This window comes from Ischnura elegans, chromosome 1 (genome assembly GCF_921293095.1).
Source record: "Ischnura elegans chromosome 1, ioIscEleg1.1, whole genome shotgun sequence".
In the NCBI taxonomy this organism is placed as follows: domain Eukaryota; kingdom Metazoa; phylum Arthropoda; class Insecta; order Odonata; family Coenagrionidae; genus Ischnura; species Ischnura elegans.
Genome location: NC_060246.1, coordinates 93,056,749 through 93,078,777, shown reverse-complemented (window position 1 = coordinate 93,078,777; position 22,029 = coordinate 93,056,749). Strand labels below are relative to the sequence as shown.

At 37.5% G+C, this 22,029-nt stretch overlaps 1 protein-coding gene across 1 annotated transcript; it reads left to right on the top strand.

The window, feature by feature from the left end:
* The first annotated feature begins 6,723 nt into the window (after positions 1–6,723).
* Positions 6,724–21,531, top strand: LOC124166414 (FACT complex subunit Ssrp1). The gene is made up of 15 exons (XM_046543948.1): positions 6,724–6,898; positions 6,982–7,167; positions 7,386–7,601; positions 7,905–8,000; positions 8,142–8,221; positions 8,310–8,445; positions 8,530–8,633; positions 9,475–9,603; positions 9,889–10,047; positions 10,741–10,873; positions 11,765–11,964; positions 12,553–12,685; positions 15,448–15,636; positions 16,118–16,384; positions 20,937–21,531. The coding sequence occupies exons 1-15, from the start codon at positions 6,845–6,847 to the stop codon at positions 21,093–21,095; spliced, it is 2,241 nt and encodes a 746-aa protein (XP_046399904.1). The 5' UTR covers positions 6,724–6,844; the 3' UTR covers positions 21,096–21,531.
* The last annotated feature ends 498 nt before the right edge of the window (positions 21,532–22,029 follow it).

The window sequence follows — 22,029 nt, the reverse complement described above, 5'->3', positions numbered from 1 at the left end:
TTATTTTATCATTTCCTCGGTTATCCACCATTACTTTATCCTTCTACAGTGAGCATATTCCATTGACTTCTTGGCCGCAATGCAATGGTGGCTCATGAGTCAAATGCTGGGAGGGGCACACTCCAACAAGGGGGGGGCAAAATTTATTAATATTTTGTGTATTTTAGTGTGTTTTTAAGGCAATCTAGAGACCATTATGACTCACTAAAACACTAAAAATCACTTAATTGACTAAGTCAGCTAAGTTAGGCCTATTTACATAAAACAATTTACACATAATAAGTCAACTGGTCACCAAAACAAGGTATTCTGCAACACTGCAACACCAAGATTATACGACCGCCGGCGGCGGCACGGCGATGTCAACTCAATAGATATGTCGCTCTGCACATGCTCAGACGGCATTCCAAGACTTCCATAAGGCACAAACTTAAACGCGTCATAGTACCAGCAGCCCCCACCACTACCACTCTCCATATAACTGCGTGGTGATGGATTGGGACGTTCTGGCCAGCGCCCCTCGGCTACAAATACGAACTTCTCGTGCTATTTTTGTGTGTTTTTTCCTATATTTTCGATGAATGCGATTGAAAAAAAACCTTGGTAAATAGATGTATAATTACCATTGAATGGGTATTTAATTTTTTTTTCTTTTTTTCAAATCTTTGGGAGGGGCTGCATCCGAGAGTCCAAGCCGCCACTGCCGCAATGGTCATCTTATCCCACCCTTCCTCTACAGTCTGCACGTCAGCCATCTCCCAAATTCTTGCCTCCACTAGTTTCTACTGGTTTTCCCTTCTCTTAATTGCCTTTAGGACTTCAGGTTCCATTTTCTTCCCATTCCAATTTTTCCACATTCATTTGAATTTTACATGGCATTTAATAAGCACTAGATTGTGGACTAAATCTGCATCTGACGCAGGGGAGCAGAGTGAGTTTTTCACTATATAATTATTATTATTAGCCTCATTATAATTTAATAATCTGGTATCTCCCCATAACTTCTGAACTCTTACATTTGAACAATTAGCCATAATGATGTTTTAACCATATGTATGTGATGAACATCTTGTTCTTCCCACAAAATACCACTGCTTCCTCTTCTGTTTGTATCACATTCCAAACATGAATTCCTCTATTTCATTTTCATCCCAGCCTTCTATGACATAAAAGTTCCAGTCCTACATCGCTATGACATTTTTCTTACTAGGAACTTCCCTAATTATTCCCACTATCTATTTCTGCAACTTATCTACTTCCTCCCTCATTCCTCGTTGGTTGTGAGAGAGCATGTTCATTTGATCCACGTCAAGGTTGGTGTCTTGTCAGTGGCGGATACATATGGGGATGGGGGTGGCACGTGCCCCCCCCCCCCCCCTTGCAGGGCTGTCCGTATTGCCAAACATTGCAGAACCACAATAGGGTGGTTTCCTATTATTCTTTTATTGCCTAAATCGAAAGATTATTACTCCTGGAGTGTGTATTTCACGCTTTTACATTTTTAAATGACGATATCTATTTTTCGCGATTAAATGAAAAGTGAAAATAGGGTGGTTTCCTATTATTTTTTTATTGCCTATATCGGAAGATTATTACTCCTTAAACCTATTATTATACTTACCTATTATTTCTAAAACCAAATAATTTTTATATTATGAATACACTAATGGTGGGTAACGAATCGCAATCAATGCCTTTCGTTTTCTTTGATGAAGGAAACTACCCTATTGTAACTTTTTAATATCGTAAGATGGCATTGTCTTATATATGTATGTATATGTGTATTATATGTTATGTGTATTATAACGTTAACTCACACATTCTTTTAGTTTTGCATGTGACCTGATCATTTTTGATTGCGATAAAAGTAAAGGTAACTCAAAATATCTTTTGCAACCCCCCTTGAGTTTTTTCTGTATCAGCTATTGTGGATTGTACGCCAATTTCAATCAAAAAAACCTATCACTAGTCTACTCTATTCCAAAAACTCTCAAACGGATCTTACCACTTAATACCAAAGCTACCCCTCATTGATTTTCCTCCCCAACTCTATATAACACAGTACTCATCAGTGGAGTAGCTAGGAATTTCTTGCATGAGGCACCAGGGGGGAAAATTTTGTCAAAACAGGGTACTAATTAATGGGTTTTAAACTAATTTTAACACTTTCCATAATCAAAAAACTTCATTTGTCAAAGAAATATTTTGTAAATTCTTGAATTTTCAATATTTTGTTTTCTTTCATGAAGGAAAATGATTGTTTTTTTTTATATTTCTGGGGGGGTCCAACCACCCCCTCCCCCCCCCCCCCCCCCCAGATATACTACTGGTGCTCATCACTCCAATAGTCCACAGTATCCCTCCATCTCACCTCAATCAGTCCCCAAATATCTATATTCTCCCTTTATTCATCTCCCTCTCTATATATTTTCTAGATGAACCCACCTCACCATTGACGTAACATTTCATGTCTCAACATTCACTGCTGCCTTTTTCCTCTCCAATTTATTCTTTCTTGAATGCTGCTGCCAATGAAATAAGTCTCTGCAAGTGTTTTTCCATTATTGTGACTTCAAGGACTTCTTTGAGCTCCTTGGTACCTGGTACACCTACCCCTAAGGCACAGCTTCTATGATAAAATCTGAGGATCATTTGATTAAGCTCCATGCTGTCAGGAAACAGAGAGTTGGTAGGGTTTCTCACGGCCATTTTAATGGTATTTTACACTTGACAACATCATGTGGACTACTGTCTGGCACCTATCTTTCAACCTGTCTACGATTGGAGTTTCTACTAAGAGTTACTACAGTGAAACCTGTCTCAAGCGGAATCTCTCGGGCCCTTCACTTTTTTCCGGATAAGACAGTATTCCGCTTAACTCAGGGTCTGACAATTCAAAAAAGACCGCGAAAGTCATATCACGTCCATTGAATGCGTTGCCTAAAAGGTTGGTTTGACTCAAATTCTACACGTAGACGATTATGAAGTGATTAATTATAATTAAATTATAAAAGAACAGCATCGCATTATTTTTAAATAGTTTATTTGAAGTAATCAGTCATTTTTGTCTGTCTTTACTTTTTTCCTGTAGAATACAATTTTCTACGTTGCCAATGGCCCCATGCAAGATGTTAAACAAATCAGTGTAATCTTTGGTGAGACTGCATTCTTCTAATTCTTTTGACGAGACCAACATTTCTCTATACGATTTTTTATTTTCTTCACATATTAAGGTCACTTCTTCGTCGGTATCACAGATTTCCTCTTCTTTATTATTGGCTGTTAAGGAACCATCTTCATTGCTCGTGAGAAGATCGTTGTCGAAATCCACAAATCTCTCAGCACTCATGTTATCTCAGTTTATTACTTACTTCAAATTCGCTTAGATCCACCATTGGCTCCTAAATAGCAAAGGTTATATATATAATCCTGTAAATGCGTAAATATGCAATTACATTGGTGATATGTCAGGATGCAAATTATTTTCTTTACCTTCCTCGGGGATCAGCTCTGGCAGAATTCCAGCTTTGGCGAAAGATTGTTTAACAGTTGATGTTTTAATATCTTTCACTGCCAAATTAATCCAATTAATGGCATCCAGCACTGATACTTTTTATACCTCTGATACTGAATTCGCAGTATCTGCTGCAGCTAATAATGATCGCATCATGTTCTTCCTATATTGTGCATTCAGCGATCTAATTACTCCCTGATCCATTGGCAAAGTGATGCTTGCTGTGTTTGCCGGAAACCAGGCTAGCTTCACATTCGCCAGGTGAATTTTAGGGTAACAGGTTGCATTGTCAAGGAAAAGTATGACTTTCCTATCTTTCCTCCTCATTTCGACATTGAAACTTTTAAGCCACTCTTCCATGATTGAAGCCGTGTTCCATGCTTTTTTATTCTGACTCCATTTGACCTGTAGCTTCTCAATTTCAACGTTTTTAAATCGTGGTCGAGCTGATTTCCGGATGACAAGAGGCTTTAGGAGCTCCCCTGCCATATTCCCACAAATGAAAATGGTCAAATGCTCCTTTGAGTGCTTCCCTCCCACAGAATAAAGAATTAGTGTAAATAAAACATCATTGTTTGAATTTTTACACTAATTTATATAAATAAAACTCGGAAATGCATGTAAACTCTTGCAGTTGTCTCCTTTTACACACATTGATTTAGACGGCAGAGCCCTAAAATACATTCCGGTTTCATCTCCGTTGTAGATATCACATGGTTGATAATCTTTAATTTTTACTTGAACCCTACATTTCCACTCCACGGTTTCCATGTCAACGTCATTTGACTCGCCAACAACACTGCTCCAAACAACATTGTGTCTTGCTCTGAAGCTCTCTAACCATCCATTGGAGGCCTTAAAATCCAATTTTCCTAAAGAAACTGCGACTTCCTTGACCTTTTCTTGGACTATTGGACCTGACATTGGAATATTCCTCGATCTTGCCCGCACAAACCATTCCCAAACTAAATCGTTTATTTCTTCATATTCGCAGAGAGGCGTTTTCCTCTTTGAATGTAAACTAAGGCCTAAAATAATCGACGGAAACAACAATTATTTTATGGTGTGTCGTTTTGCAAACTATTGTGGCATGGGAAAAGAAGAAATATGTTTCTTAGAACCTACCACTTTCAAATTCTTTCTTAATTTCGTCCTTCTTCTTAATTGATTCGTAAACTTGAGTCTTTCCACACTTCAACTTCACTTGTATCTGCTGCAAAAATGGTTTGGCGGATTGGTTAAGAAAGGAGATAGCAGGAGGGAAGAGGGGTGGAGTATTGTTGAGCATTTGATACAATGTACGTGAAACGAAACGCACTGCACTTTACATTAGGGACGAGGGACATAAGGCACTGGAGGAGGATTAACATTAGGTTTAGGGAGACGCGGAAGTGCTGTGGTCAAGGTTGATGCAATATTGTCATAAGTCCCTCCTGCGACGTGATGTCAGTCAATAATGACGTAGACCATGGTGAACGTGCGACGCATTTAGCTGGTTCCGTTGGATTATTTTCTATGGAGATGGCTTTACAAAGCATTTTTAGTATTTTATTTCCCTACGGTAAAAATTGTCCATGGATTTTTTTTTTTGCAATTCCGCTTAACCAAGAAACACGTGCCCGGAAATCGATTCCGTTTCCGCGTTTGACAGTTTCCGTTTAACAGAGGGCACCAATGCACGTAAAACCCTATTGTGACCGCCAGGACCAACAAAATTTTCCGGATAAGACAGGTTTCCGCCTAACTCAGGTTCCGCTAAAGGCAGGTTTCACTGTATAAGAATTAGTACAGCTAGTGCAACTCTAGGGGTCATAGGAACGAGCAAGCCTTTACAGCTCAACAAGGTTGTAACTCAAAGAAAAGGCATCGATCGTTAATCAATGTATTTTATATAGTGACACTGATCATATGCCTTCACGACATCAACAATCACCAGAGTTCACCACTTTGCATAGGAATAACGGATTCCTCGAATACACTAGAAATATCGATGAGCATAGTACACTCGGTATGTAGTATGTATATTACTGTACATGATGTATTCTATGAGAGAATTTTATGCACATGACGAAAAAAACTTCACTTTATCAAGTAAATATATCTGCCTTTGAAGGAACACGCAAAGAAGACAAATAAGAAACTACTAACGTACAACGAAAGAAGCGGTTTTTTGGGTAAATATACCATGCAAGCTATTATTACCTAAAATACAGCAAAATAACTTTCAAACATATTTACCAATGCATTGAATACCTAAAACAACGGATACTCTATCAAAAGAATATGACCTCTTCAGAAATACAAATTTCGTAGGAATCACTATTCATTTTCGAAGAATTTTATATCGCCACATGAGTATCAAATTCATTCGATCGCTAAAAATTTGAAACCATACAGATTATATTTGAAACTTTCCAATGAGCCCGCCGTCGATGTCTCGCGCTGTATTCAAGCGTCATCTTCCGGCTAAACTGTAAACTGCCGTAACATGAAGGCGTAATGGCGGAATCAACGGAACGAAAGGAATGCGTGAATCGCATAAACGCAACGAACGCAACTAACCAATCCACGGCAGAGGAAAACAGAGGTGTGCGTAAGGGTCGGATTCCGATTGGCTAGATGCTATTCCGCGCTCCACGCATTTCGCCTCCCCGCATCTGCAACCGGAAGTGCGGCTATTAACGAGAAATGCCTTATTTTCAATTTCTCTGTTATATGCACAGCCACGAACCTTAAAATGTAACACCTTATAGGATTCTTGTGCCCGGCATAGAAAAAAATTGGTTGATACCATGCCCGTAAAACAAAGAGAGAGAATTTATAATTAGAGAAAGCAAATATTAGGTAAAGGCCCATTACGAGGTTACAGACCCTTTTCTCTTCACTAAAACTCTTATATCACACAATTCACCAATTTCATTATTTTTATTACAAAAATAGTATGCTAATTTTACGGCATTTAGACTCGGTAAAATAATCCTTCGCCACAAAGGACCGATCTGTCAAGCTGAATTCCTCATTGCGTGAAGATATGATTTACTGAAAAAAAGAGATCTCATTCGGGTATTTTGTTTTCATGACCAATGATACATTTTAATCTCTATATTGTAAATCTCCATGGGTAAATTTAAGCTGTCGTTGCCGTCCATGCTTATTTTATTTTTGCTCGCACATGTCAACGCACGAGAAATTGCGCAACGCCAGTCATTTGTTCCCTCTACCGGTCGCCGTGTGCCCGGGAAGAATAGCGAGAAGTCTCCAAGGTCCTTGTTGTGATTCTTGTGAGAGGGCTTTCTGATTTTAGTGGAGTAATATTAAATATTCTTCACGATGGCGGACTTTTTGGAATATTCCGACATTTTAGCGGAAGTTAAAGGGACTATGGTAATGGTTTGCTTGATGTTTACAAGTTTTTTTTATATTCATAATACATTGGTTGACATGACTATTGCTTTTCTCTTGTATAGAGCTCGGGAAAGTTGAAGCTAACAGATCAGCATGTAATTTTTAAGAACAGTAAAACAGGGAAAGTGGAACAGATTTCCGTTCCAGACATTGACACTGTGCATTGGCAAAGATTAGTTGGAGCCTGGGGAATTCGTGTACATTTGAAGAATGGAACACTGCATCGATTCGGAGGATTCCGAGAATCGGTCAGTTTTAGAGAGAGCAACGAGAATTTTGTTCAATTCGATAAACTTCATAAGAATGGTTTGAGTTTGGATGGTTTCGTTTCTCTTTGTGACAGATGTATTCATTGTCAATACAGTAGTGTTGAAATTATAAGGAGTAACTTTCCGTTTACGGAGCAATTTTATAACGTATTTTTAATTTGAAAGGTTTGTGCTGATTAATTTCTTTTCTTTTTAAGGATCAAGATAAAATATCAAAATTTTTAAGTGCTAATTATAAGAAGGAAATGACTGAAAAGGAGCTTAGTTTGAAAGGTTGGAATTGGGGAACAGCTAAATTCAATGGGTCAGTTCTAAGTTTTGATGTTAGCCACCTCACAGCTTTTGAAATACCATTGAATCATGTGTCTCAGTGCACCACTGGAAAAAACGAAGTCACTCTGGAATTCCATCAGGTACCTATGTATTTAGGTATTTTCTCTTCTGTTAAGTGTCCACTGTGTAACGATTTTAGAATGGTCATTATAAGGAATGCTTTTTTCGGGATCAATGGTGAAGCAGTTACGTTTCTGTATACTATTAAAGCATTTTATAAGTGCCTATGGTGCCTACCCTGCAGTCGTTGGCATTCTATTCTATTTTAACAGTGCCTAACTTTGATCACTCTTTGTCTCGGCAGAGCGTTTATTTTGATCTTTAGTTCAGTGTCTTACGCGGGTGAACTTACAATTTAAAATCTTAAAAAAATTCCATTTCAGAATGATGATGCTCCCGTAAGTTTGATGGAGATGCGGTTTCACATACCCTCATCTGAACTTGCTGGTGATGATCCTGTGGATGCTTTCCATCAGCAGGTAGAAACCCTAATTACAAATTGTTTTTTTTATTTTCGTATAGATTGCCAAATAAGTATTCTCTCTTGGGGTGTATATTTTGCTTAGTATTCTCATGGCTGCTTTTAACTTCCTAATATGATGCATTTTATCATTTTTCAGGTCATGAACAAAGCAAGTGTCATTAGTGCCACTGGAGATGCTATTGCTATCTTTCGTGAAATTCAATGTCTCACACCTAGGTAATACAAACATACCTTTTGCATAAGCATATGCCTATCAATTTTCTCAATGCACTAGGTGATTTAATACCTACGCTCTTTTTTTCAGAGGTCGATATGATATTAAAGTATTCAGCTCTTTCTTTCAACTCCATGGTAAGACGTTTGATTACAAAATTCCCATGTCAACAGTGTTGCGGTTGTTTTTGCTACCTCATAAGGACAATAGGCAGATGTTTTTCGTGGTCAGTATGCTATTCCATAATTGTTCCTTTGTATTTGCTTTATTTCATTAATGTTTTTCCATCATATTCTTATTTGAATTTCAGGTAAGTTTAGACCCGCCCATTAAGCAAGGACAGACTAGGTATCATTTTCTGGTTATATTATTCAGTCAAGAAGAAGAAGTCTCCATGGAACTTCCTCTTTCAGAGTAAGTTATCACATGTGCTACTACATTTTCAGTTTTCTGGTGAAAACTTTTACATCTTTTTTTGTGGGAACTTCCTATCTAAAAGCCAATGTACCATTTTCTGTCGTTTTGAAAGGAAACTTTGCATTGGGTAAATGCAAATTTGCTTGCATAGATAACTTGATATACTTAATAATATCAATCTTTTGTTTGGTGATTAGAAATAAAAAATTCTTAATTAGGGGAGTAATAAAGTAATAATTGTTTTGAAAGGAAACTTTGCATTGGGTAAATGCAAATTTGTTTGCATAGACAACTTGATATACTTAATAATATCAATATTTTGTTTAGTGATTAGAAATAAAAAAATCTTAATTAGGGGAGTAATAATGTGCAGACACAGAATAAATAATGAACTGCTTTAGCTTGGACTGATGGCACAATTAAGCTTACATAAAGGCAACACATTTACTATGCTGACCCCTCCTAGACTTAAGAGGGCTCATTTTTCTTGGCGGACTCTGAAGTGTGTGAAATTATGATTTGATTGCCTGTGTTGTGTAAAGAATTTCATCCAACTGAAACTTCTTTTGATTACTCAATCACAAGAGTGAATAATTTCATCCAACTGAAACTTCTCCTGATTACTCAATCTCAAGCAGTGTTTGCTTGCTGACAAAGGAACATTTTTTTTTGTTCAAATCCTACAATTAGTTTTCTGGATGGTGATGACTATGTGGGACCCACTCTGTGGTCAGTCAGTCCTTTTCCTGAAAACAGCTTTTCAAGTCACAATGTAATCAAGCTTTTACTTAAGTGATTAGGTATGTATTTCCAACCTTGATTTCAATTGTCTTTGCAGGGAAGAATTGCAGGAGAAATATGAAGGAAGGTTGCAGAAAGAACTGTCTGGTCCTACATACGAAGTAATGAGCAAAGTTATGAAGGCTCTGGTAAATAGAAAAATTACTGTTCCAGGAAACTTTATTGGGTAAGTGGTATTCATTCATCTTGAAATGTTTGTATGATTATTTAATCATTATCAAACCAAGTCATGGCACAATTATTTCTTTGTTTGTGGTGGAGTTTTTATTTTTTATGCTTATCTTACCTTCATTCTTGGTGAATGCTTGCTATTTTTATTTCCTCATGCTTTGTTAATAAGAAGGTATCTGTCTCTGGCCCTCACAAATTGGTCCATGACTCCTATTTTCTTATTCATATTATTCAAATGAAGAGGTTCCTCCATCTTATCATGCTTCATGTACTATTTCAGTCATTCCGGCACTCCTGCAGTTAGTTGTTCCTACAAAGCTGCCGCAGGTTTACTGTATCCTTTGGAGAGAGGCTTCATCTATGTCAACAAACCTCCTGTTCACATACGTTTTGAAGAAATAACTTGTGTCAACTTTGCTCGAAGTGGTGGAAGTACAAGGTAAGTTCTTGATGGTAGCTGGTTTTTCATTTCTTGTTCATTGCTAATGGGCTTTCACGTACCTGTAATTCAGAAAATTTTAACGGTTAGGAAATATGGGCTATTCTCACTAGTATCCTTTGGGTGTTTGCTTTTTTTAGTTATACATAATTTCTTTCCATGAAATTGTATAAAAGGCAGCCTTCTAATTATGTTAGGTCCATGTCTTCAGTTGTAAAAATATGAGGTCATTATTAAATTAAAGATAATAAATGAAGTTTTTTAGCAAAAGCACAGAATACCTTTTGTAAGGGAATTATCTTTTCGTTGTAAAGTATCTTCATGATAAGGCTGCTTTCATAATGAAGCCTTGTGCTGTAATTACAAAGCCATGTTTAAAATTTTTGTTTGGAGTAAAAAGCATAAAAAATAAGATCATTCTGGATGGTTTTACTTAAGATTAACCAAGAAATACGAGGACAATAAAACACCCCTCAGGTCTTGAACAAATGTCTAAATCTTTTATAGTATTTTTGTCTGTAAAAAAACTTACAACATTTTTGTCTAGAAAAATTTGTTACATAACTCTATTTACTCATATTCCTTATTCAGTGAACTTTATATCTGCAAAGTTTTAAGGAATTCCAAGACGCATTTTCCTTACTCTTCCGTTGTTAGAATTCTTATGTATTTGTTTGCATTTTCTCTTTCTAGGTCTTTTGACTTTGAGGTGGAAACTAAATCTGGAATAGTTCATACATTCAGTAGTATAGAAAAGGAAGAATATGGAAAGCTTTTTGATTTCATCACCTCGAAGAAGCTTCGTGTCAAAAATCGTGGAAAAACCGTAAGTTTTTTGTACCTGTGGATGAAGTAGATACATATTTTGCCCGGGTAACTTGTACAGTTAAAGGATGCATGTTTCCTCTGTATTTGGAATATTTTACTCTTATTGTTGAAGACATCATATTATATCCATACTGGGGAGACATCCATAACACAGAGAATAATTGGAAAAAGGGCCATAGGTAGTTCCTGGCTATTGAAATTTGACCCCATAATAGCAAGGGAAGGGCTTGTTTGAGTAATGTGGGAGGTTTGCCAATATCTTCCTATTTAAGAGACAGAGACATAGAGATGAGAGGGGAAGGTAAAAGAAGAGGATCCATGGAACGTATACATATGTAGTAACAATTTTTTTGTTCCTGTCCACGCCTTCTCATACATTTCCTACCCCTTAATAGTTCATTAAGCTATCCAGTGTACCCCTATGGTTACTCGATCTTTGATCAGGTCCTACCTCATAGTCTGACCTCACCATGAGCAAATTTTTCTATGCTTGAATAAAGATGTCTTTTTAGTGGAATGACAATGATTTTGAATTTACATAATTGTCTTTTTATGTTTTTTTAAATATAATACCCTAAGCTAAACTATTCAAGAAAATTGATAGGCTGAAATAAAATCTAGTTCATAAATGGTGTTATTGTGTAAAAGTAACAATTGGCTATTGATTCCTTATTGTAAGGATTTTGAGATAAATCTTTATTAAACAGCAAGATCAAACTGATTTTTATCCACCTTCTACATACTTTTCATTTTGTCAAGTGTAGGAAATTAGTTGATACTGAAATCAATTTATTGTATGTCTGATAAAATCTGGAAATTTTTCTTGTCGACTGTTCTTTGAATTACAAAAGTTGAATGTGTGCTCACTAAGTGTCTTGTTTGGTTCTAGGACAAACCCAGTTACACCGAAGATTTTGGAGATTCTGATGCAGAAGATGAGCCTGATGCATATCTTGCCCGTGTCAAAGCTGAAGCTGAGGAACGAGAGGAGGATGAGGGATCCGCCAGAGGGGGGGGAGATGGATCTGAGGAAGAATCCACTGATGAGGATTTCAATCCCAATGAAGAGCACAGTGATGTTGCTGAAGAGTGAGTTACACAAAAACTAAATTGTAGTTACTTCTTGCAAAGTATGTCTATAATTTTCTTTAACCTTCATTACAATGCAACAGAGGTCTGAGGTAGCTTTGATAATGGTTATGTCATTACCGTATATGTCTGAATATAGCCCCTCCTTTTTTCCAAACATGCACAAGGTAAAAGTAAAGGGGGGGGACTATATTCAAACGCATTTTTTTAACTTTTCCCGAAACTGAAGCCTCAAAATTTGGGGGGGGACTATATTTGAAGAAATACGGTAATTCCCATAAGTGTAGCTGATATTACTATTTTTATTTCAATGGCTATTGGTTGGACTTGGAAGTCTGCCTTAGCAGTTCAAGTTAGGCTATCAAATTGTGGATGGATTTTAATTCGTTCAGAGTAAGTTTGTATCAGAGGCCATCATTATTAAATCATTATCAGAGGCCATTATTAAATTATTTTTACCTTCATCAGCATATACCTTTTTTAATGCTTTATTCTGTAGGCATAAACCATTACCAATATGATAGTGATAGTTGAAGAATCTATATTGTATTTACGTATGTCTGTACTATGGTTTGAAATTTCCTATAGGTTTGACAGCAATGCATCTGCATCTGACTCAGATGAATCAGGAGGTACAAGCAGTGAAGGTGGTGGTAGTGCAAAGAAGAAAAAGGTGGAGAAGAAAGAAAAACGTGATAAACCAAAGAAAGCCAAGACAGTGGTGAGTGTCACCTGTATGCTTTGGAAAGAAATACCTATCTACCTTTCCGGTTTATACTTATAAGGCAATTGGTGACTGCCCTGTGTATGGTTGTATCACTTGTGGCCATATGGGTTGAATTATCAGCAGGAAACCTTCGCCAACCCTTGTAGGTCATACACCTATTTTTCTCTATGTTAATCAAATGAATGGAATATGAAAATTGAAAGTTGAACATGGACAAGTTCCTAATGTTTTTTTTAATCATGAAACCATTTTTGCCTACGTGTATGTTCGAATGCAAGTTTAGGACGCATGAGAAATTAACTTATATTTTGACTATGAGAATGACAAAAACACGCCTTCACCTGTGGCAAGTAGGTAAAAGTTGGGATAACTAAAATGAGATACCCACTCAGGAATAGGAAGGAGTGGGCCACAGTACAGGGTTCCCACTCAACCGTGAAAACCTTAAAACCGTGAATAAGCCGTGAATTTAGTCTACCTTGAAAAAACCTGAAAATAGCCGTGAATTTCATCACAAAACCTTAGAAATCTCTCAAACTTGATTTTAGATTTACTATAGACAGATTAAAATAAAAATCGATGTTTCGATCATGCTTCAAGGCTGAGTCACGTGCAGATACTGTCCACTCACACGTGTATTCGAAGCGCATTATTAATTGTTCCGTGTGCCATGACTGCACATTGACCTTAAGCCTGCGATTGGAAGACATTAACCCTGACAAAAAATCAGGCACTTCTTCACTTCCCTACCACCCTGCTCTCTCCATTTTCCCACTCACACCCTTTAGCCGGACATGAATTTTGCTAACTTTAGGTGACGTCATTAGAGATAGCGCTTTCATTGCTGCGTTTGCATTAAAGGCATCTGTTGCGTTTGATACATTTTTGCGAATAAAATCAACAGATTTAGGTGTTACTTGGTGGAACGATGAGATATTCATGATGAAATAAAAACACAGTACTATTCCACAACCTTATATTTTTGCAGTCTACTAGTTTCAACGTTTACACTGTCATTATCAAGACTAACTGAGAAAAGCATACAACATCCAGCCTTATTTATCCAACAATAGTGTGAGGGAAGGAGGAGGGGGGGGAACTAAATGAGGAGGAGCATTGAGCATTGTTGGTTGGGCATTGTTGGTTGGATAGGAGATTCAAAACAAAAAGTATAAAAGCTTGGGGAGGTGGGGTGGGGGCAGGCAGGTAAAAGTCAGGTGGTAACGAGGTTAATGAGAAGGGGAGGAGGAAGGATTGTCAAGGAAGAAGTCAGATTTTAAAACAGTAGATAAAAAGTTAGAACATTTGAATACAGTCATATCATTAAAAATTTCGATGCTACGTGCAAGAGTGCATTTGGTGATTTCTAAAATATCCAGCCAGTTTATAATATAAGCCAGTTTTACACTTTTGTCATGTACATGTAAAATTTTAATATTAAAATCACTGTTGTGGCCGGATTCGGACAGGTGTTTAGAAAAATGGGAAATGGAGTCTTTCAAACGAGCACTTCTTTTGTGTTCATCGACACGAGTTTTAAACTTGCGGCCCGTTTGACCAACGTACACACCGTTGCACTCGTCGCATGTCAGGGCATAGACACCACTTTTGTCTTCAGGATTCACTTTGTCCTTGGAGTTAAAAATCACTTTACCAAGGGAGGTCGGGGAGTAAAAACACACTCTGTATTTGTCTTTGGGTATGAGGTTGTGAACACTGCAAGACAGGGGGCCAAGGAAAGGTAATTTGCACCACCGTTTGGGTTCTGTTTTGGGGACCGGCAGCAAACTGGTTAGGGTGGGCGATACTCTTATTCGGGTTTTTTTTGGCTAGTAATTTACGGATGAGGTCATCATGATAGCCGTTATTAGAACATATCGATTTAATAATATCAAGTTCCTGGTTGAAACTTGAAGCAGTCATTGGGATACAAAGGAGTGTGTTTAGCATAGCTTCTAGTCTATAGTCTATAAAAACAGCCATCTTGCTGACTTGAAAATTAATCAATTCCTGATCATCTGCAAACCTAACTGATTAAAAAATCACACTTAAACACCAGCTTCCAACTCATCCTACACCTCCCTTACTCACAAAGGGGAGATCACGAACCTTGCTCCACCTTTTTCAATGCCGTATTTTTTATGGCCTTTGGAATGGTGAACACATCCCTGAACTAGTAGTGGTTCCATTGAATGGGCCTTAGTTTGGTTGTAATTAATTAATTTTCATGCGGTACTTTTCACAAGCCGCGTATAGTTCCATAATATCGCACCTCTGAGCTGATGGGTGGTGGGGTAGTGGTAGCGTTTAAGGCTACCACCCAGGGGACCAGGGTTCGGGGCTTTGTGCTGGCTATATATTTTATTGTCTTCATTATGATTATACGGCTTCAACTTTTTCATTAATTTTAATTGCGACAAGCATAGACATGAGTCTATTTATTTATCATCATAATGGCGTTTAGGTATTTAAGCAGTGTCATTTCAAACATGGAGATACGACGACTACACTAGCAAGGGTTGGTGTGTGCCAAAATGTTAATTTTTTCATTGCTTACACTGATCAACTTCCACATTAAAAGTGAAAACCACTGTTGTGAGAGCTCATGCCATTAAAGGCTCGCGGCGATCAACAACATGCGTACAGACATTATTAATAAGAACGCAAAACGATTATAAAATGTTCTGTTACTGACAAATCACTGTCTATTGCTCGTTTTTAATTGATTTTTCCATTTGGAACTTATTTTATTGCAGTCAGAAAAGCCAAGGCAACGTAAGAATAAGAAAAATAAGGATGAAAATATGCCCAAACGTCCTGCAACTGCATTTATGATGTGGCTAAATGCCAGCCGAGATAAGATTAAATCTGATAATCCTGGCATATCTGTCACCGAGGTCTCAAAGAAGGGTGGCGAAATGTGGAGAGAATTAAAGGATAAATCGGTAAGTAAATAATTTAACTTAATGTAAATACTAAAATGTTTTGAATTGAGTTGACAGTTGACTCTCCCCCCCTTGAATGTGAAGCATAGTCATTGAAATCTTATTGAGTACGTAATTCTTTGTGGAAAGCATGAAGTTGCTTGATTTGCCTTTTGTAATGTTTGAAATTCCTTATTATTACTTAGTATTTCCTTCATCCGTTAATTTAATACAGATGAAGTTCTACTTTTAATGTGGCATGGCCTTTGACAGAGTAGGTTTTTCCAGATGCTAATCTGATAATTATGATTCTGCAACAAATGAGGAAATGCTTTTCCTTAAGGCTTCATAGCATAAAGGAAAAAAAAACTCAGGTATTCACTCACTATGCTTAAGGTTTACATGTGACTGTTCTCATTATTACCTAAGTCGTTCCACGTGATTTAGGTGTTGATCCAATGCATGATTATAATGATCATTACTCGTATTTATGAAATTGCAGGAATGGGAGGGTAAAGCAGCCAAGGCGAAAGAAGAATACTCGAAGGCAATGGCTGAGTACAAAGCATCTGGTGGAGGTGGTGACTCAAAACCAGAGAAAGGTGACAAAAAGGAGAAGAAAGAGAGGAAGACGGAGAAGAGCCCAGCACCGAAACCTTCTCCTGCTAAGTCAGGTGCCTTCAAAAGCAAAGAGTATCTTTCCAGTGAAGACAGCAGCTCTGATGATGATGATGACGATGATGACAAGCCTCTTAAAAAAGCTGCTCCTGTAAGTGTTGATCGGATTAAATATGTGTTTTCCTTTGAGTCATTATTTTTTATTGGCAAATGTAGTTTGCTGTTGGCATCAATCAATTCTAGTTGTTTCCAAGTGATGGAGGAACATTCTCCATTTAATTCTTCATTGTTAATTCCAATCAATTTTTAATGAATTAATCATGGGGATTAAGAAATATGAGCTCTTTTCCTTTGTTTAAGTTTTAAAAATGGTTTGTGTGCTAATTGCCCACATCTTGATGTTTGACACATTTTCAGGTGATAGTAGCTAGTATTACTTCAAGAGTTTATATTTATTCATCATTATGACTGTGTGCATCTCTGAGGTCTACACATGTGTTTCAAAATTGTTAAATTCTGAATTGTCATGTAATGGACGTATTATGCATTGTAACCCAGGTAGTAATCTACAGTAAACTCTCGATTATACGAAGCAGGATTTTACGAAGTTTTCGATTATACGAAGTGATGTTGCGGTTCCGGCGAAAAGCCTATGGTAAATACATGGCGCTATTCAATTATACGAAGTTTCGATTATACGAAATGTTTTGAATTTACAAACCTCAGATCGGCCCCCAGGAGCGAAAGGCATTCGTTTATACGAACTATGGCGAAATATTTGTCAACAAAACTATGCAACTTTGGAGAGAAAGGGTTCGACTAAAACCTCACGGTGGGAATTTAGGGGAAGTAGCAGTTCAGTAAAAATATCGCGACTGACGTAATGCCCCTATTTACGTGCCTATTCGTAAACATCGCATCGACAATACTCCGTAGTTTAACATGTCAGGAAGGTCGCGCGGGGCATTTCGTACACTCCTCATTAACCCTTTGCACTGCTGTGAACGTACCTAGTACGTTCGCAAGGCAGGCTGCTGTGAACGTACTTCGAAGACTACTTGACTACTTTTCGCTGAAGCACTTCGAAGTGTCCCTAATCCGGGACCCTTTTCTCGACGAGCTCACCCTCGCTGGCCCCTCTCTTCAACCCTCCGAGTGGGGGGCCTTTCTCCCCAAAAGTGACCGCTCTGACTGCATTTTGAAAATCTATCAATCAATGCCAGAATCAAAAAATAATTGTTTTCATCGCACCCCTGCCAATCAGGCAATCAAGTACGTATCTGAACCATGTTTCTGCGATGAGAAATAACGATTTTGTTAACTTTGCTAAAATGGCCAAGTTAAAATTGTCATTTTTCATCGCAGAAACACGATTCAAAGACGTACTTTATTTCCTCCACTACAATCGCAAATTGCTGGAAATCGGCCGGATTCCCTTTGATAGCGCATCATTAGCATGTTCTTGAGGTTGGTAATTGATACAACTAGCCTACTAGTAATTCTACTGCTGTAATATCACGTCTATGGTTGATTCGTTACGTTATACCTTCAGGAAGCTGCAGCGGATAAAATTGCGGAGGAGATTAGAGGCTTAAAAGATTATTTAGAAAAATTCTTGGAAAAAGCAGGAAGAGCACAGCGCGCAAAATCAAACGATTATATTGCCCTTGACGATGATCTCCGGGCTTGCGACAATGGGACGCCGGTACCTGCGTCGGAAGAAGCAGCGGCCGGGACTAGTCAAAATAGCAGTGACGACAAAGATGAGAGTGAGGAAGTAATTTCAGCAAGTAAAAAAGAAGTACACGCTGCCCTCCAAACATTAAGATATTTTCATCTGGCTAACGAGTTAGGTCCCCAATTTAATTCCCATTTATGCAAGTGAGAAACCATGGTGGAAGCAGCGGTGGAGAAGGGCAAAAAGAAAAAAATAAAGAGATTTTTTAGTAATATCTTTTCGTGTATATAATAGCCTTCCTGAATAAACGACTTAAATATCTTAAGTATTGGGCTCTATTTACCACCAAATTATTTTTCAGGCTACTCGTAATGAAGACGCACTTCTAACTCTAACCATGAACTTTCTTCTCACGCGTCTCCACGTTCTCCCATGCCGAGAGATCTTTCTTTCCAAAGTCTTTGTTTACTTCCTCCCGCGGCCTTCTGCTGGTCTTGCTGACAACCACCTTACGCATCCCAAACCCCTCCTTCCCCAGCATTTCCCATTCACTCCCTCCCTAAGGTGATGGAGGTCGAGTGCGTCACAAACCAATACGGCCCCCAAACGTAGACTGAGGCAGAGCTGAAGGCCATTTCCCCACCCTTCCTTCTCCTGCCCCCTTCACCCTTCCTTTGTGCTGACCACACTTCTTTCCTCAGGCAATCCCTATCCCACTCTTATTCACCCTGCCCACTGGGAAAGTTCCCCGATTGTGGAGTAGGGCATGGTTCATCTTTACCTGCAACGGGGGTAAGTTATTAACCGGAGAGAGGCTGAAGAAGTATCTTCCACTATAGGGGAAATGGTGCCGTGCTTATAATTGTCTCTCTTCTTCTCTGCTGGATTTTCAATTGAAATTATTTTCTTTGCTCTTTCCACACTATATTTATTTGCGACTATTTAGTGGTGCCAAAGCTAAGAAAATCTTTTTCTATGTCAATGATCCTTTGCATAACTTTCAATACGGCGGAGAAAGGAACACGAAAACTAAATGAGGTGATGGTACAGGTTTCTGCGTGTCATTTTTGGGAATTCACGCAAGTGAACCAATACTTTACACACGTTGAGAAATGATGAAACATCTCTTGTAGGAAACCAATGAATGCGGATAATAACGTTTCTCCCTTTATTTCTCCGATAATGCAAGATGTCTCTCCTGTCGTTTTCCGGTTGGAACCTTGCTTCTGTCGGCATTAAAGAAGAGAGAAGTACTATATGAACATAGCACTTCACACCCAGTATGAATTATATGGTCCTGATGAAGAATAATAAAGTCTTTCGTAGCAACGTCTGCAAAGATGAAGGAGCACAGTATTCGGACGGAGAACTCAAACAGAATTTACTTCAAATATTTGCCAGAAGATATCCTACGTATGATCGTAACTAAATCTCAATGAAAATAACTAATTGAAAAGATAGCACATTCAGCTGAAAATACGGAGTAACTCGAAATATTAACTTATGAAGATTATTTTGGAAGCGGGTTAGCGGAAGGCCCTCTGTTTCCTTTTTTTTCTCGTCACTGAGCGATAGAGGGCGAAATAAATGGCGGTTAGGCCGGCTGCCGCTAAAATTCCGTGGGTGCTGGAAACAAATATCTATCTTACGCGTACTTAATTGTTGTTATTCGCTCCTAACCACAAATTTATAGCATTAAATTCTAATAATAAACTTTGCAATTCATTATTTGATTACGGTTTCTAAACTGGTCGGGAATTTCTTAAGCGATTGTTGATGTTGAAGTAAGAACAAGAAATGGGAATTTTATGGTGGTATAATTATTTAACTATCTTTCACAGCATAAATCTATAACAAAAAGCCTTTTCTTTGAATTATACCGAGAATAACCACCGAAAACATTTAAATAAGACCACTACAGACAAAAAACGGCGGAAGAAACAAAAGCGAGCATTTTTTCGTGACTTATGGAAAAGGTTTGAAATTACGAAACTCGATTTTACGAAGTGCCAAATTTCCGGTCCCAATGACTTCGTAAAATCAAGAGTTTACTGTATTACTTTTTAAAATTTTAATAGTGAAATATATCCTCTCCCCGATTAACACCTTTCCACATTAGTGCTGGTTATATTTTGTGGTTACGTCCAAGTTCAGCATTCTCTGGCTCTTTTCTAATGATCTTGAAAATTCTGCCTAAAACTGTGATCTCATGTGCCCCATAGCTGGATCAGAATTTTATTCTGCTCAAGTTAATTTTGTTTCTGAATGGAAAATCCATTTTAAAACTTTGCTGAAAATAACTGAATATTATCAAAATAATACCTTATGGAAGAGGAAATTATTACAAAAAGTAATTCATTGACTAATGAACCTCGCAGCGTAAGTGCTGCACGTTTTTACAATTAGTAGGTGAGAATCTGAGTCCACCACCACTGATGCCGGCGGGTATATAGTTTTTTTTATTCCCTTTTGAAAAAAACCATCTTAAAGTGTGGCAACTGTGTTACTAACAGTGTATTTATAGCACAAGCATGCTCAAATTTCACAAAATTTTCCCAACTACAGTATGCTACTATGTATAAATATTTTGGTAATTGTTGTAAAACCCTTCATATTGTAACTTTTGTGTTTGTGTGGTCAAATAAATATGTCAGAGAGATTTGAAAGAAATCTGAGTGGTTTGAGTTGAGTTGTGTGTTGAAATTGCATGGAATTACCCCATTACAGTTTGGGGTGAATTTCTTCCTCTTACTTGTAGTAGTTGAAGAGGATGCTGTTGATAGTTGAAAGAGACTTATAATAATAATAGAATTCAGTTGTTTCAAGCACCTTTTTTCTTTGCCCAGTATTGTGGAGCAGTATTTTAAGTGATGTACGTAACTTGGAAGTACTCACCAAAGTTACCAGTGCTACATATAAATTTAATAAGTAGGAGAGCTTTCTTTTTCTTCAAACTAGGACTATCCCGTGTCACATTTACTCTGTATGTTTTATTTACTTACCCATTCCTTCATATACTTTTCAGAAACCAGCTCCTAAGGGTGAGGAGAAAAAGAAAGAGGAGTCAAAGCCGAAGAAAGAAGAAAGTGAGGAAGATGAGAAAATGGATGAAGATGATGAAGAGGATGAGCCCATTGAGAGTACACCATCCTCGAGTGATGCTGAAGAGTCTGGAAGTGATTGAAATCTCCGTGGTAAGAATGTGTTTATAGTGCTCCATTTTGTGGATCAGCATCTTCATGAGGGAAGGAAAACTATATTTTCTCGTATATTTCGTGTACAATTACCTAATGTTGTGTAGGAAGTGTAAGTGGTCCAATGAAAATTCATCTTACGCTGCATGATATGTGTGCTTCTAATTTTTTTTCCACTCTGACTTGGAGATTTATTTTTTTAGGAATCAGTAACAAGAGTTTTAAATTTACTATTCGGTGAATAATACTTGATTATCTGTACCTTGTTTTCTGATGTTCCTAATTTAGTTTTTGACATTTCATTTATGCACCTTGACTAATGTTCATGAATCAAATGAAACAACTCCATTTATTCTTGGATATTAAGAAGTGTAAGTAATTCTTTGTATTTTATTAAGTATTTAAATATAAGTATCTTTTTTGTAATTTTTTTTTATTTTTACCTCTACCGAAAGAAATTCTCCATACAATTGAATTACTTTTTTTTATATCTTAAAGAAACAGAGCATTAATATTTAGAACCTGCTGGTTAATATTATTTTCTAGTTTTCTTCCGTGTGTATTTCTTAAATAATTCTCATATACACTCCACTTTATTCACAACCCTTTCACTGCAACCAGATTTTCCAAGTATGTACATAGGATAACAATAATTATTATTAATAGCATGCTTTGTAAATGTGAGTATTGTGTTCTTGCTGGAGCACTGTCAAAAAAGTATTTTCACAGCAGCATACCATGCAAATGTACATGTTGGTCACTGTAATGAAAGAGTCACCTAATTTCCCTCATTTCACTTTTTTAAGTTATTATTTTTTCTCTGCCAAAAGTTGCCAGCATGAATGTATCACTTGACCTGAACCTCTATGCCCTCATAACAGATGAAAGAGACGGGAGTCTTTACTATCCCCTTTATAATACAGG